The following is a 16,366-nucleotide window of genomic DNA, read 5'->3' on the forward strand; positions in this document are numbered from 1 at the left end:
CTAGAAATGAAGAAGCTATCATTAAGTAATTATAGACAATTGTTATAATAGATAGTGTCGACAATGTAGATCCAATTTGTTTGTTTAATTGCAGTCCAATAACAGTTCTATTACTCTGTTTGTGTCAGTGCTTGACTGTAGTTATATGCCGTCATAAAATGCTTTTAAAAAAAATCATCTTTGGATTAAGTCATCTACTCAGAGAATAATAAATCTATAAGCACAGGACATAAAGAAAGAAGGAGTGGTAACAGCTTAACATACTCTACTGAGGCTTATTCAGAACAAGATGTGTTCGTGTCATTTGTGTCATGGATCTTAGAATACAATGCTGTTGAAATAGTATAGTATAGCTACGTTTTATGCATCAGTATGTATAAAATATAGATAGATAGATACTTTATTGATGTCGAAAGAAATTTAGCATTTACTACAAAAGAGCAGTAAGTGTTGATGCAAGAATGTTAATAAGAATAACATTTTTTTTTGTTTTCGGAACTTTAGCTTAACCATTTTATAAGGTTCCCAAATAATCAAATATTCAGGGATATGAATTTCTCAACAAATTTCTCTTTCTTTAAGGGGGAATTACACATATTGTTGTCGATAGGAAATAAGGGTTTTCATATCCACAACACAGGCCTAGATATTTTATTTATTATCCCAAACCACCCGTTTATATGTGCCTTCTGAGGTTTTATATGGAATTGTGAGGGTGCTACAATTTGCCAAATTTATAAAAAGCGTTTGGGGACTATTTGACCTCTACAATGAAATGATTCTAAAAATTTAGGCTCAAAATGTTTCTTCAGAGCTATCCTAAAACAAAGTCTCATCCATCCACTGTGAACAAACCTGTGTCAGTAGGTTTCTCAAATCACAGCAAAATGTGTTCGCTTGAAATGAATTAATTGTGAATTGTGAAAAAGTATTTGTTATATTACATTAACCTTATATTACATTAGGTTAAGTTGCGGTGTATGTTTCTGTTTATATTTATTAGCATTATTTTTATAGTAATTTTTATAAGCATAGACACATTCAAATCCAGTAAAATAGTTTAACGTCTGCCCAGTTCAGTCCATGCTGGGCCTTGTTTAGTAACCTATTCTGAAGTGTAAATAACAGCAATCTTAGTTCAAATTACAGTAAGCACATGTTCAGTGTTAGTGTTAACTAACTTCCACTGTGTAAAACCTCAGAGTATTTTTTTCTTGACTGTGAAGGGAAACCTCAACTCGCAGCCCCAGCCTGACTCTTCACTACACTAGCGCCTCCTTCTGGTCACCTTTCATGAATTACGGTGATTTTGCAGCGCTGTGTTGGACAGCACTGACCACTCCAGCACACTGCTGACTGACAGCCTCGGGCATTAGCATTGCAGTCCCTTTATTACCATTCTAACCAAGGAAACCTAAGACCAGTGGTCAGGCCTATGTGGTCCATGCTCTTGTCCAAGTTACTGCAGGTCAGCGGGTAGACACGAACCGGGTGTTCAACATTGGGTTTTATTTCTGAATGTGTTCTGCCATGGGCATTTCCACTGTACTTTAAAGAGAAAGTCCTGTCTTTGTCCACTTTTTGTATTGAAACCACCCTGTCCATAGTGCCAGTGGAGAGAGACACACGGAGAGAGCGAGAGAGGCAGAGAAACAGAGAGAGAGAGAGAGAAGATTTCAGGTTTTCCGAGAGATACGGTTACATTTCTGTGAAGGACAAAAGCCCTGGTTTGGAGAAGTTTGTGGCAGTTGGCAGTGGTTTTTGGTGCTGGGCGAATTTGATCCCATAATTTAGACCCACCATAAACATGCTGAATTAGAGGCAGCTCCAGGTCTTTGATGTGTGCCCGAGAAACCAATACGCCGGCTGGCCTCCACTAAACAGAACTCTGCTTGTAACATGAAATGGCTGAGCAGCGGAGGTCCTGTTGGTCTGTTTATGGTTAGATCTGGGAAAATGCTTTGCTGAACACTCTCAGTACACACCAGGGCAAACGGTGACGCACACATTATGATGTTATTTATGTGGGTTTCCGGAAGTCGAGACATTTTCAGTGCGGAATCTTCTGCATATATTTTCTTGTTTGAGATTGAACCAGAGTTTAGTTTTCATTTACATTTACAGCATTTAACAGACGCTCCTATCACGAGACTCACAAAAGTTTTCCACTCAGTTACAGAAACATGACTCAGTGTTCATATATAATCTGACAATATCTGGAGCTGGTCTGAGACTGATGGGATGGTTGGTGGCTTTTTTTTTTATTAATTAGTTGGGGTTTAGTTTGGGCGTGTCATGCAGACAAATTATTTGTATGATGCTGTACATGACAATAATGATAATAATGCAGTTTTGTTCCTCTACTTGTAAGCTAAATATTGTATCAGCTCTGAGATTAAAATCTGAAATTTTATCTGATATTTCCCCCTTGGTTTCAATGTGCAAAAAATTAAAAATAATTTACACTGTGTATATAATGCTAGTGATAAATGCAACATCTAAGGGTTAAACATTTTTATTACATTTCAGAGATCTTCAAATCTGGGTCTTGGATCAAGGTTCCAGGCCGGGATTTTTAAAATGACCTTATAGCTGTGACTGGCCAGGTACAGTGAGATACCAACTGGCCATTGTTAAATCCCAGCCTGGTTACAAGATCTGGATTTGAAGACCTCTGGATTTAACAAGTCTGTGGACTGTTTCTTACCTCAGACTTGACCTTTGACCTACCGTTTTCAGGTTTTCAGATGCTTGTGGCCTGTTCTGTGGCCTGTTCTGTGGGTGGTGTGGTCTCTCGCTCTCTCGCGCTCTCTCTCTCTCTCTCTCTCTCTCTCTCTTTGTCTCTCTCTCTCTCTCTCTCTCTCTCTCTCTCTCTCTCTTTGTCACTGATGTGTAACAGACAGATTTATTGGGTGAGAAAGAAGCTCTGAGTCAAAGCCTTTAATCATGATTTTTTTGGTGATGGAGGATGTGCTCTGCTTTGCACTGGGAGCTCCACTTCTCTCTCACTCTGGTCTCCATTCACTAATTCAGCTCCATCACACAGCAGCTGGGTTTACTGGAACACATGATGTCTCCCAGTGACACACACATACACACAAACACCTCTGTCCTCGTTTTTCCGTTCCTCTGTTCCCAGCAGAGATACTGAAGTCACTTCCTGCCTGGCAGACACTCAGAAATTGCACCTCTGAATGCATTCCAGAGGATGAGAGAGACAGAGAAAGAGTGAGAGAGACATAAAGAAAGAATGAAAGAGGGCGTGAGAGTAAGAGAGAGAGAGAGAGATAGAGATGGAAAACGGGCAGCAATGGAATGAAAAGCTGAGCCTTATACATTTTGCCAGTGGAGTAACACCTTGGCATGACTCTCTCTCCATTTTATTTTTTCCCTTTAATACCCTGTGCCCAAGACTCAGTCAGATCTATGGAAAGATCTATGGAAAGTCACTTCTACTTTCATCATTCATTGCAATGCATGCATGTACCAGATGGTGCTGTAAAGTACATTATTGTATAAAATTGATTCAAGGCGGCATGGTGGCACAACATGTAGCGCTGCTATCACACAGCACCAGGGTCCTAGGGTTGTGTGTCCGAGCCCCACCCGGGGTCTCTGTCTGTGAGGAGGGTGGTGTGTTCTCCCTGTGTCTGTGTGTTTTTTGTTTTTTGTTTTCTTTTTTTTTTTATTTGGGCGAGCCAGTTTCATTCCACAGTCCAAAAACACATGTTAGTAGATGGACTGGCCATGCACCTGTAATGGACTGGCATCCTGTCCAGAGTGTTTTCTATGATTCTGGACCCTGGACCCACCTGAGAACTGAACCTGATGCAGGCACAAACATGATACTCATTTTTATTCATTCATTTATCCGTCCATCCATCCATATTTTCAGGGTCACTGTTGATCTGAAGCCTACCTAGAATTATTGGGTGCAAGGCAGGAACACACCCTAGACAAGGTACCAGTTCATCACAGAGAATACTGTGTAAAGTTATCAGCCCGACATCAGCTGAATAACCTCGGTCAGAGCGAACCTGATCCATTCCTGTTACAAATCTCTCCTGAAATAAGACACGCTCACATCAAATGATGTGTTGAGTTTCACTGTGTATTTCTTTCTGTGGGGTAACAGAGTGTTTGAGTTATTTGAGCATAACCTGCTTTAAAATAGTCATCTAGAGTAAGGGGCCTTTGTTAAAATACACTCATTTTAGGTTTTAATGTTACAATTGGTATCAAAAAAGAAAATTACTATTGTGATTTAAGCAGTTTTAAGAAATATTGCTCTATTCTGCAGTGTGGCTTCACAAGCAATATACCATCATTCATTCATTGTCTGTAACCGCTTATCCAGTTCAGGGTCGAGGTGGGTCCAGAGCCTACTGGTCCGGAATCACTGGGCGCAAGGCAGGAATACACCCTGAAGGGGGCACCGGTCCTTCACAGGGCAACACACACTCACACACTCACACATTCACTGGACACTTTTGAGTCGCCAATCCACCTACCAACGTGTGTTTTTGGACCGTGGGAGGAAACCGGAGCACCCGGAGGAGAACATGGGAGAGACACAGGGAGAACACCCTAAACTCCTCACAGACAGTCACCCAGAGCGGGACTTGAACCCACATCCACAAGGTCCCTGGAGCTGTGTGACTGTGACACTACCTGCTGCACCACTGTGCCACCTATATATATATTGGGATGAATCAGCCTGTATTGTAGTGCCTACAGATAAAACATAATGCTTCCAGGTTGTTTCATTGTTGGCTTGTTCATTTTATGATTCAGTTTTAATGTGCTTAAGTATTTAATAAATTACCGTTTATATATTGTTGATCTCACATCATAGATCAAGGCAAACCACAAATGAGTATATGTATCATTTTGATTAGATCACACTGTAAGTATTTCCAAATCAGCCTTGTGAGATGATGTTTTTATACATGGACACTAACACACTGCCAAATTTATAGCTTTAAATGTATTGGAAAAATCTGGTGAAGAGCCAGACAACAATGTTATGAAAGAACCAAGGGTTCTCCCAAGGGTTTTATGGAAGGGACTGAGCAGTTGATCCATTTAAAAACATATAATAGCACTGTCCTCCTCTCTCACCACTGAAAACAGATGTGCACATTGTGTACGAGGTGTTACAGAAGCTTTAGTGAGGAAGTCGTATCTGAGATGATGCATGATGGCTTGTCCTGATGTATGAGTCAAAGAAACAGATTATGAAGATGGAGAGTGATGAAGCTTATAGAGAAAAAAGAAAGATGAAAATGAGAGATAGCAGATAAACTGGGAACGGGGTACTCTTAGTGACAGAGGTAGAGATTTATGAACAAGTGAAAAATGGGTTCAAGGTGAAACATTAACCTCTTAAAGACAGCAGTGAGTCCATATGTGGGCCTTCATGCTCATAAATAACTCACATATCGGCTTAATCATATTACTGGATAATTTATAGCAGCTAAATCTTAAGATAAATAACAAAATAATTTGTCTAGAGTTTAAGGTAAGGGCAAATCTCTCCTCAGTGAATAACAAAAATATAATTTTTTGAACGAATAATCCTAATGTTAGCATTAAAAGAGGTCAGCTCCTTTTCTTTTACTACATAAATGGAGTTATTCAGTAAGAATTAATTAATTAGATAGAAAGTTATAAAATTAATTGCGTTCTGTATCAACAAGTTTAAATCTACACTTCTTATTTTTGTCTGTTGTGATTTCAAAGTTGTTTGACCTTCTGCACATCAAGACTCAGTCACTTCACATCGAATTCAAGTACTACTTAGAAACACTAATGTTGTTTAGATTATGCTCTCTGGACAGAATTTCTCCACTTGTTTCATTCAAGAGTATGAAGTAAACAATGAACTGCCAATGTGTCCATTCTAAGGGCCATTTTTAATTCTCAGTTCTCTTAAATGCAGAACTATTTCATATAAATACGATCAGCCCTCCGCATTCACAAGTTTGCCAAATTGAACACAACAGGCATAGACAAGAAAATAACGAAATAGTAGAAAGTAATTTTAAAAAGTACAGTAAATATTTTTATGGCATTATGGAATTGTTACCCACCATGTATAAAAGCTTTCATTGTCCGTAACCGCTTATCCAGTTCAGTGTCCGGAGCTTACCCAGAATCACTGGGCGCAAGGCGGGAACACACCTTTCACACACTCACACATTCACACATAAGGACACTTTTGAGTAGCAAATAAAAAGTTAAATGTTTTCAGTGTGCTAAAAAACTGAGGACTACACTCTCTGTTGCCAGAGTGTATGCGGATTTTTACCCTGCATTCCTCACAACTTGCTGCATTTTTAAAGTACAATAAAACATCAGCTGTAATCAAAACCCAAAGTGTAGTGTTTCTAGTGCTTCTGAATATCATAGTGTGAAAGATAATGTTTGGATGTGGTAGAGGGTATTAACTTGTCACATAGGCATAAGGTATTGCATCGCACAGAGTATGTGTACAGTTTTGCCTCTCTCTTACACTGTTAGCATACATGGTTGATTCTGTATATTTGAATGTTTTAATTAAGCTGTTGCAGTAAATTGTATTGTTTTTCCTTTGTATGAGTTAAATACGGTGGCCTGAGTATTCAGAAATTTTAAAGATGTTCCATTCATGTTTGCTAAAAGATTAGGTCATAGTTCCTGAAACATTTATACTAGCTAATGAATAAAAGGTCTAACATTAATGAGATTGAAAAAGTGCAAAAATAAATAAAATTAAGGCAACGTATTTCCCTCGTAGCGTAACTCTAGTGGATTGTTTTGTTGAAGTCCACTTTCTTGAAGTCTATTAATTTAAGTCTGTTGCAGTCCATAGCATCCCAGAATGTGCTATGCTAGTTAAATATACAGGAAGTGTAATAAAGGAAATGAACGAGGCAAAACTGAAATAAATTCTTACAAAAAGCTTCAGTAAGGTGCTTTTTCTATGCGTGGATTTTTTTTTCTAAATGTGGTGGCTGTGTTAGAACTTATATTCAGAAGCTGCAGAGGCCTAAGCCAAGTCCTGATCTCTCAGAGGGAGTATTATTGTGCTGGGTGGATCAGAGCTCTGCTACGAGGGCCATCCGTCACACACCGTACCCAGAGACACACACTCTTCCGGGGGTAAAATATCACAGTCTGCTGGCCCAGTGAAGCCTGGGGAACCCAGGCAGGAACATCAGATCTCAAGCCAAGAATTCAGCGCTCTGGATAGGGTTGCAACTCGCAAAAATCATTGGACTGCTGAAAAGAGTGGCCTTGGATGCTTAAATTGCACCAATGCTGGAATGTGGATTTGTCAGACCTTTTAAAGTATAGAAAAAACGCAGTAGACAAATAGCGGTGTAATGTTCTGTGTGTCAGTTCTAAATGTAAATGCTCTTCAAAGTGACAAAGCTTTTTGTCAGGATGAGATTCATTTCATTGGTGAAGTGCACTTGAATGTACGGCTAGACAATAATTCACTATCAATATATATCACAATATAAATAATTCAATAACAATGCAATGATTTTGGAAATGCACATATTTATGGAATCTGTCACTGACTTGATGTTCATTACAGGCAGCTTCCAACAATTCATTGCACTTGAAAGTTAGTTTAAAAATTAATTAATTCATATTGACAAAGCCAATACGTTTATGTTTGACAGTGATGTCAAGTTTCTTGTTTGTTCATGGCAGTTATTCTGTAGTTACATTGTAGTTACATGCTTACATTGTTAATATTGATATTGAAATGATATAGTATCAACTGAAATTAAGAAATATATCATGATATAAATTTTGGCCTTATCGTTCAGCTGTACTTGCATTGTATGAGGCTTTTGGCTTAGTAACACTGATGCTCATTTTAATACACAATGCAGAGTACAAACAGTAAATAATACCTTAAGTACAACACAAAGCCCCAAAGTACACACACACACACACACACACACACACACACAAAATCTAAGCTTAATGAACAGGGTATTTAAAGCAATAGAGTAGGGATTTTTCCAAAACTTAGTCTCAGAAGAAGAATTACCTGGTTCATATTTAGGTTCAGTTCAATGATGTTGAGATCTGAGCTCTGGTGCTCTTGACAGCTACACTTCAGTATCCAGCTGTCTTCGCACAGAGAGATGAACAGAAGCATCTGTGGTTTCTCTTGTCTCTGAGTGATGAGAATTTGAAGTACTGTTTTAAGAACTGTTTCAATAGTCAATATTTTGGTGGTGTATGAGGTGTTGCATTGTTTGTCAGTAATTCTTTTCTCAATGTGTCTCTGTCACTTGTAATCCCTTGATTAAAGCGAGTGGATTATTTTATTTTTAAAAATATGTCAAGAGAAATTAATAACTTATACTAATTCACTAAAATGAAATAATATAAGGGTGGTCTCTGGCTTTTGCCCTGTACCTTAGCTAAGGTGGGAGATGAGTGTAGCAGGTGTAGATGAGCAGATGCTGTATTAGAAGAGAATTACTGGACTTTTGTTTGAAACCCCCAGATTCTGGTGACTCGTTCGGCGTAAACAGACAGTCACACCTAGTGTCATTAGTCTTTAAACAGCACAGTGTTAGAACAAATGGCACCCCAAAGTCCCTGGTGTGTGACCTTGTCTTCTCCACACACACACACACACACACATACACACACACACACACACACACACACACACACATATATATATATATATATATATATATATATATATATAAACACATAAACACACATATACCATTTCTCCTGTCTCCCGGCCAGTCATCACTGCAGGGAACCAGGGTGTGGGTGTCTGAGTCAGACCCTGTTTTTCTGCAGGGTGTTGATTTGTGTGTGTGTCTGTGTGTGTTTACACCGCTTTGCAGCTGGCACGCTCTCTGGAAAAGCTTTCTCTTCGTCTCAGTAAGATGCTGGTGAAGGGGCAGAGAGCCCAGTTTTGAGCCTTGTGCGCGCACACATACACACACACACACACACACACACACACACATGACTATGTACACTAACTGGCACCATCCCCTGCCACCACATCTGGTAACAATTTACCCACTGAAAAGAAAGAGAAATGGGGAGGTGGGGGGGTGGAGCTGGGAGAAGGAAAAAAGGGGTGTTATGGAGGGAAAGTGAAGAAGGAGAGACACAATGGAGATGAGGGAGAAAAGAGGGGAAAATACACACAGCCTGTATAATCTTCGTAGAAAAGCATAAAATGCAATGGGACTCTCTGGAGCAAGACTAAATTCAATGTTCAGTGCCAAACATGGGCAAAGGGAGGTGTATAAAATCCCCAGCCATGCATTCTCTGGAGCACCATCCAATGCCTTTGGGATGAGTTAAAGTGGGGTTTGTTATTCAGAACTAGTCATCCAGTGTCAGTACTTGACCTCGCTAATGTTCTCCAGGCTGAATTCCCTTAAATCCTCAGAGAAATGTTCCAACATTTGGTCTAAAGCCTTCCCATAAGAGTAGAACTGTTACTGAAGTGGAGCAGGAACAAACCACATATTAAAATGCTTCAATTCATTCCAAAAACCTTTGCCTGTGCAGTGCACATTCAGTGCATCTCTTCTGAGATCTTAAAACATATTCTCTTTTATGTGTCACTTTTATGTCAAGACATTGAAAGACTTTTTCCAGTTGTTATTATAGACAATTTAAAGGAGTTCTAGATAGTATTTTTACCCTAACATTACAGCTTTAAAATCATTGTGATGCTTTGCTGACCTGTAATAGTGAGAACAGAGCCTCTGTCTATGTTGCTCTGGGCTCAGCACTGCAGAAACTGCAATATGAAACTTTTGGACCACCCCCAGTCTTTGCCTCTTGATTTACTGTAAAAGTGAAATACACTCTGCAACTCAAGAGGGAGCTGAGGAGCAAAATGGCCAAATCTTACCTAATGTTTCTTTGTAAGTTGAAAGCTGCTCTTTAAAGTATTTATACTGAAAGATAAACAATTGCGTAGAATTATATTTTTTAAAATAATTATACAATTTAAGAATTTGCAGGTGAAGGATCATTATTTGTTCTCCTTAGTTGTGGTGAGACATTATGTCGTTCACAGCATGGAATAACATCCCATCAAAAAGGGAGATACAGACAGTGTGGCGGTCTTCCTCCTTCCCCTCTCATCCCCTATGCCAGTCACCATGGCAACCACAGTTGGGAGACTGTAGGGAGGGGATTGTGGTGCTGTATGGGCCTCTGTGAATTCGGTCACACTAAATCCTGTCTGAGTACCATGAAATACAATAGATCACCCCAAACGAGAAACAACGGTGCTGTATTACTGCGAAAAAGCGTCTTTACAATGAAGAGTGTACAGCTGTGGATTCTAGACAGAGGTCAGTTAGCGGAGTGTGTCACATCCAAGCTGCTGATTTTCTGCTTCATTTATGCCAGTGTTAAATGGAGTCACAGTAGCCTGTCTGTATGTAATTTTACATTACCACGTTATACTGTCGTAAATGCAAAACTGGAAAAGTGACATAAACACAGAAGGTTTATGCCAGACTGCATTGTAACATTTCTTTAAATGTTATTGCTTCTGGATATAGTTTGCATTTAAATAATCAGGTCAGCACACTCCGACCTTTTTCATTAAACATTAAACCATTAAATAAGCTGTCTAACAGTGACCTCCCATTTGAGTCATTTATGCGAAATTGAATAACTACTGCTTGCATTTTTGCCATTAGATTTTCGCGTGTAGCGTGCGTTCATATGATTGCCACCCCATAATTAGAATATTTTAAAAAGATTTGGTCAAAACAAGCTCACATCCAGATGAAACAGCAGCTACTGTCTGCCTGTCGTTATGTCTTTTACTATGACTATTATGAATGTCATTAACACCAGGCACCGTGACCACATAACAGCAGAGCAGAGCGAATGCAAACGGGTGAAAGTGGAGAAGTGCTCACGAAAGGCTGAAATGATAGCTGGCATGAGGCTGGCTGTTTTTGGCCTGTGAAAGCCAGAGTAGATGTATTCACACAGGGCAGAAGACATTTGAGCAGAGAAGTACAAATACGGTTTCATTTTTGAACCCAGAGAAATATGAGAATGAGCTTTAGTCCGTGCTTTTTTGGAACTATGAATATGCACACCTTAGTTGTTTTCAGTCGGAATTTCCATAGTAAGGGGTAAGGGTGTAAGAAATATTTTCGTGTTCAGTACAGTTTTTAATTCTGAGGTCAAGAATCTGTCAGTTTTTAAATTGCTTGAATAACCAGAGCCATTAAGTTTTTCTCATTTAGGTGAGAAACACTGTAACCTGAAGATCTCAAAGTTTTGAGCATTTTGCTTTTCCTCTTTTTTCAAAATGACAGTGTAGGAATATATACTAGAGGTCAGATGTTACCTAAATCCATCCATGACAATGTGCACACACACACACACACACACACACACACGAAAAAAAAACAAAAAAAACACGTGTACTAGGGCCAGTGAACACACACACACACCCATAGAGGTGGGTAGCCATCCCAGCATCATAATGCAGCCATTGCCATATTCATCGGGAGAGGGATATTTTCAAATATGAAGGGAGGAAAAATCTCAGTTTTTAAATGCATCTGGATCCATGTGGATAGGGGATTAAGAGTCATTAATAAATAAGGATTCATTAAAGGAACACTAGGTATAGAGTAGGGGTTGTTCTCTTGTGTCCATTTGTGTGTGTGCGCATGTGTTTGTGTGTGTGTGTGTGTGTGTGTGTGTGTGTGTGTGTGTGTGTGTGTGTTTTGCTGTCTGTATGTGGGCTCCGTCAGTGGTTCAGACAGAAGCCGGCTGTTTGTGGCCACCTCACGTCAGGCCTGTCTCACAGAGCGACGGAAAGACAGAGTGCAGACACCGACGTGCCTCCTGACGAACAAGTCAAAACCTCTATTTTCCCTCAGAATGGAAAAGTTCAGAGTTCCCACAGCCAGTGATTCCTCCCTGTCACACACACACACACACACACAGATGAGTGATCCCACTCTGCAGCAGAAACAGGTTGGAAAAATAACCCCTGCACTGAACAGAATGCCATTTATTCATTTCAGCACTGAGAGCAGTGTTCTCAGGTGCTTCGCTGGGGAGACTGGGACCAGAGCGACATTACAACACATAACACACAGATTGTTTTTATACAATGTCAGGACATGGGGGTCACGCGTACGCCGTCTAAATACTTATGCTGCTGCTGTAAGAAAGAAATGTTGTATCTCTATTTTTTCAATATATCATATCTTGACATGATTTGAACATATTCCACTTGATAAGATGTTATGACATTGTATTTAATCTTAATTAACTTAAACCTACATTTAGAAGTGGTCAGTAACGATGATCCTGAACAGGATGAAGCAGTTATAGAAAATGAATGAATGAATGAATGAATTGTATATTATATTGTAGATGTCCACTGGAAGTATTAAGACAAAAACTTTCATTAATATTCTATTGATTCTATCGAAAGATATTTATGAAATTGTACAAAAATATATTCATAATCTCCATGACTTCATGGGACATAAAAATGGGTACAATGCATGGATTTACGATGCACTTTAATTTCATGGGGACATAAAATAATCCAAAACATGGATATATAATTACACTTAAACCTAAACATACACTAAACATTACACCTACTCACCATAAAACACAATGAAGTACCTTATGGGGACGTGATATTTTGTCCCCTTCAGGAAGACAAGAACCACAATGTGAGTGTGTAAATAGCTTTTTGATCCTACACACCGTGAAACATATATCTGGATCAAACACACAAACACACAGTCGTCATAATCATCACCAACAAATACAGTATATACACGCAAAACCAAACACACTTATTAACTCTACTCTATTTATAACATAACAATGTCTGTCAGTTTCACTGCTTATAGGAAAATAATTTCTCTTATTATAAAAGATACAGTTTTTTTTTATAAAGTAGAACATAGAACATTCCCATTTCCATTCCCAGAATGAGTCTTGTTTAAACCAATTCTTGCAAGCTCATAATATGAGAATTTGAGAAGCTATTTTGCTGTTGTTTTCCAAGTCATTGTTTTAGCACATTGAACAAGGAGAGGTTTCATATTATTGTTTGTGTATATGCAAGTAGTTTATGCGTTTAGGGCGTAATGAGTCTTTGCTTTGTCAGAGTTGATAAATGTGTTAGTGACTGTATATGCCATCGCTCGTGTGAGGGAGCAATCCCGGCTCAGAATTCCACACTGACAGCTGAAATAAGCCGATTCCCAAAAATAACACCGCACTCCTGTCCAGCAGGGGCCCGTTTCCTATCAACCGTAGAACTATACTGCCCTCTTATGGTCTGAGAGTATTTACAAAGGAAGCGTGGAAAAAAATCATAATATTTTAGTGGTTAACTGAGACTTTAAAGGCCGATTAACAAATAATTATCCCCATGAACCCCAATTCAACATGAAATGGAACATACAGTTCAATTCTAGTAGCCTTAAAATTTAATAACGCCTTGTTTTATTGGATGTTCCTCATCTGAAGTGTGCATTTACTTGTACAGACAGTATATTTCAATACACAAACCCTCCCCTTGCGTCTACAGTTTCTCAGTAGCGGCTAAACACATATGCGCATTTCATACCCAAAAAGCCAGCAGACCTAAATTGATAAATTGAGTTTGTCTGAGTGAATTTCCATTCAGGCGGCATGGTGGCACAACAGGTAATGTCACACAGCTCCAGGGTCCTGGCTCTTGGGGTCAAGCTCCACTTCGATTCTTTTTGTTCTCCTTGTGCCTGTGTGGGTTTCCTTCAGGTGCTCCAGTTTCCTCCCACAGTCCAAAAACACACGTTGGTAGGTGGATAGGCTACTCAGATGTGTCCATAGGTGTGAATGTGTGTTGCCCTGTGAAGGACTGAGGAACGGAAAGAGGCTGCAGTCTTATGTTACGGTAGCTTTTTAGAGTTATTCTAAAACAAACTACTTCTTTGAGGCCCTAGATGAATAGTGAGAATCCTAGTGGACATGCAGCTGTTGAGGGTTGATAGCTGTACAGAGAGACAGAAAGAGTGCCAGCCCCCAGCCAGTAGTCTTGTGTATCAATAAATTGTGTGATTTTTAATTGACTGAGCTGTCCCTCTGCAGTGGGTGTAGGAGCCGTATCAGCTAACACCAGTTGTGCCTGTGAACCTGCAGTGGTTTTGCTTGGCAGAGATTCTTGTGTTAAAAAATAGAACCACAGACACTCCACCCCCAACAACATACACCAAACCCCCTCCTCACACACACGTGCCCCCCAGCCTCTCTGTCCAAGAGGATCCCAATGTGTCATTTGCTATTTACTCAGTTGGGTTGTTGTTGATATCACAACAGTTGGACAACCTACAACTGCATGCTTTTATTTTTGCTGTTTATTAATTTGACTGTGTCTTAGTGTAGTTTAGTATTAAGTAGTACTGTTTGTTTTGTTGTGTGCAAGAGTGTGTAAACTTTTTTAGGGATGAGGGGTCCCAGAACCCCACTGTGAAGGGAAAGGGTCATGTCTAACATGTATCGCACCATTTCGCAGCACCTCAATGACCTGAAGAAGGAAAACTTCAGCCTCAAGCTGCGCATCTACTTCTTGGAGGAGAGGATCCAGCAGAAATTTGAGGACAGCACCAGCGAGGATGTCCACAGGAAGGTGAGCTGACCACAGACATCAAGGAAGCTGGGATGGAAAGGGAGGCTAGAGGCTTTTAACGTCTATAATGGTAATGTTCATAAGTTATAGGGATTAATGTAGTTCACAAGTGCATCTGTGGGTTGGAGCAACTATTGTTCAACAAATGCAGAGCTTAATGCAGGTCATCTTTGGCTTTCAGTATTTAAAAGGCTAAAGCAACTTGTAATTTACAGCTGGTGTGTGTCTTAATATAGTTTAGTGGTGCCTTTTGCTTAAGACAAAAATGTAATTATTTTCAGTTCTCTGTATTAGCATGAAGCATGATTGAATTTTATTAGGAGGTACAGTATTTTACTAGCATGCAAACATGGATTTAGCTACAAGAAGGTGCACCAGTTGTGGGCCCAGGTGTTCAGCTGTGGAAAAAAACAGTTTGTATACTGTACAAGTAGAGGATTAGAAAGCGTATTTTTATTAAGCTGTAGGGGAGTGTGGATCTGTGTTCTCTGAAGTGATGGAACATCGTTCAGGAGAATAAGGATGAGCTGAGGTGAATTTTGTAATCCAGAGCTACCAGTCCAATATTAGTAACTGATATCACTAATGTTCTTGGAAATGACAAAAATTTAGACGAGCAGGTGTCTACATACCATTGGCCATGAAAAGTATGTCTAATAATGGAATGCACTGGAAGTAAAGTACTCTTTTCTTTAATCTTGCTGAAGGCCCTTGTGAGCGATATGTGAAAGAATTTCTGCAGTTGCTCATGCTAAGAGTTTAAAAATAGCCCATACATTCAGCTGCAGTTTCTAGCAGTGTCAAATAAGCTGCCACCAGTGGCTATAGAAACAGCCTCAGTCTTTAGTGATCTATGTCCAGTGATCTTTTAAAAGAGTCCAGTTGTTTTTCACTGTAAACAAAACAAACAACTGCACATGGACGGTGCAGTTTACTATAAGTATTGTAAGACTTCAGTTGAAGAAGGAACCTACACTGCACTGGTTACCTTTTATGCCCTGGAGAAAAAGTTGACACCTCAGTTCACTCTGAATAATTTGCACTCTGATGTGCAGCATCCAATTGGATTATGTGAAGGCAGCCATTTCGTCCAAAGGACTACCCCATTTGTTCAGTACCGTGCCCCAGTCACTAAGAGTTGGGATCCACACAGAGCACAGCAACAGTGCCCCCTGTGGACCCCACCATGCTCCCGTCCAAGTACTGGCCAGGCCCAAAGATGTTCAGGCGCTGCAGTTGCTGCTTAGTATGTTGAATCTTTGTCTACAAAATCTATGTTTGCTCTACCAGAGCTTCAATATTTTACACTAGTCAAAATGGTTCTCTGCGGTCTGAATGAAAGATCTATCTATCTGTGACATGCTTTAGTCAAAATACCTCAAAGATCAAACAGCACAGCACTGTTCTTCCCTGTCTTAACAGCCCTGTTCAGAATGAACAGTTTCAGCGCCTGTTCTATTAAATGAGAATGAGCCAGAGCTCAGCCCAGTTCAGCACGAGAGGCCAGGAGTGAGAAGCAAAGAGCAGAAGCTCTGGTTTTATTCATAATTAATGAGTAGTTATTCCTGTGCCCTTGTTGTGTTTGTTTTAATTTTGTATTTGCACTCTTACAAACATGGGTCAGGTGCTGTGATTGGAGGGACTCAGACAAGGAGGCAGGACAGTTCTAAAGTGTCTGCACACTATGTAAGA

At 39.7% G+C, this 16,366-nt stretch overlaps 1 protein-coding gene across 1 annotated transcript in view; it reads left to right on the top strand.

Annotated features, from left to right (window-relative positions):
• pde4dip (phosphodiesterase 4D interacting protein) overlaps positions 1-16,366 on the top strand; it is a 97,476-nt gene that overhangs the window by 24,158 nt on the left and 56,952 nt on the right. The window contains exon 4 of the mRNA XM_066676468.1: positions 14,561-14,674. Within this exon, the coding sequence (XP_066532565.1) occupies positions 14,561-14,674 (114 nt within the window). The remainder of the gene's footprint in view (positions 1-14,560; positions 14,675-16,366) is intronic.

The sequence above is a fragment of the Hoplias malabaricus genome, chromosome 7 (genome assembly GCF_029633855.1).
Source record: "Hoplias malabaricus isolate fHopMal1 chromosome 7, fHopMal1.hap1, whole genome shotgun sequence".
Taxonomy (NCBI): domain Eukaryota; kingdom Metazoa; phylum Chordata; class Actinopteri; order Characiformes; family Erythrinidae; genus Hoplias; species Hoplias malabaricus.